Source organism: Trypanosoma equiperdum (assembly GCF_001457755.1).
Source record: "Trypanosoma equiperdum strain OVI genome assembly, contig: ctg_944, whole genome shotgun sequence".
NCBI classification, from domain to species: Eukaryota; Euglenozoa; class Kinetoplastea; order Trypanosomatida; family Trypanosomatidae; genus Trypanosoma; species Trypanosoma equiperdum.
In genome coordinates, this window is record NW_027124914.1 from 1,220 (window position 1) to 2,239 (window position 1,020).

General features: G+C 39.3%; 1 protein-coding gene across 1 annotated transcript in view; it reads right to left on the reverse strand.

Moving 5' to 3' along the window:
• TEOVI_000461700 (uncharacterized protein) overlaps positions 1-513 on the reverse strand; it is a gene marked incomplete at both ends in the record, with an annotated part of 534 nt that extends 21 nt beyond the window's left edge. Inside the window, one exon of the mRNA XM_067227365.1 lies at positions 1-513. Within this exon, the coding sequence (XP_067083466.1) occupies positions 1-513 (513 nt within the window).
• Positions 514-1,020: the final 507 nt, after the last annotated feature.

Here is a 1,020-nt window from a genome sequence, read left to right on the forward strand (position 1 = left end):
CTTCGCGCTGTTATCGGTTGTAAGCTCAACTTCATCGTTAGTTTTGTATTTATCTAGCGTAACCAGTACACCATCATCTGACATATCATTTATAACAGACATATTACACTCTTCTAGAGCCTCGGCCACTTCGTATTTAGCGCCACCACCACCACTTCCACATCCATTTCCTGAAGAGGCAGTTTTCTCCTTCACCAAACAGCACCAATTGTTTCCACTTCCCTTAGTTTTCTCAAACATCACCACCAAGTCCCTCAACACCTGCCCTATTGACAGTGATGCATTCACAACATGATAGGAAACTCTTACAATGTTTAAAAAACTAGTATCCATTACCTGCAGAGCCTTGTCTGTATTGTTCATTACCTTTTCCATTTCCGCATATGTTTTCTTCATAATTTCCATATCACTTCCATTAACAACTCCTATCTTCTCCAAACCCTGCACTATTGTTTTCCATGTCCTCCCCTTTACACCATGCCGATGTCTCCACCCCAGAAACTTATCCACCATTTCTGTCGCATTTTTTGTTTGTCCTGAGTCTTAGCACCCACAGGCCTCAAGGTATGACTGAAGTTACATAATGTTTCAGCTCCCTTGAGTGTCATGGCCTTACCGGAAGGCTGCTCCGTCACTGCCTTACTGGCAGCACCGAATATTGCCAGACACGCTGCAAGAAAAAGTGATACCACCTTCATTATTTATCTAGAAACAAAACAAGTTTACATGGGATAATTTAAAACATTCACATCTCACGAGAAATTAACAAACACATCAACACAAATACACATATATATTATACCACATACACGCAGCAACAAAGAAGCGAAAAAAACAAAAGAAAACATAACATAACATATTTGGTAATGTAATATTAAACTAAAAGATAAGAATAAGAGAGAAAACTAATAATGTAAAACCCCCAGTTTCCATATTCAAATGAGTAATTCCATCATAATCTACCCTAGTATCATCACCTTCATCACCCTTACCTCGGCTACTCTTCCATAGCTCTGCATC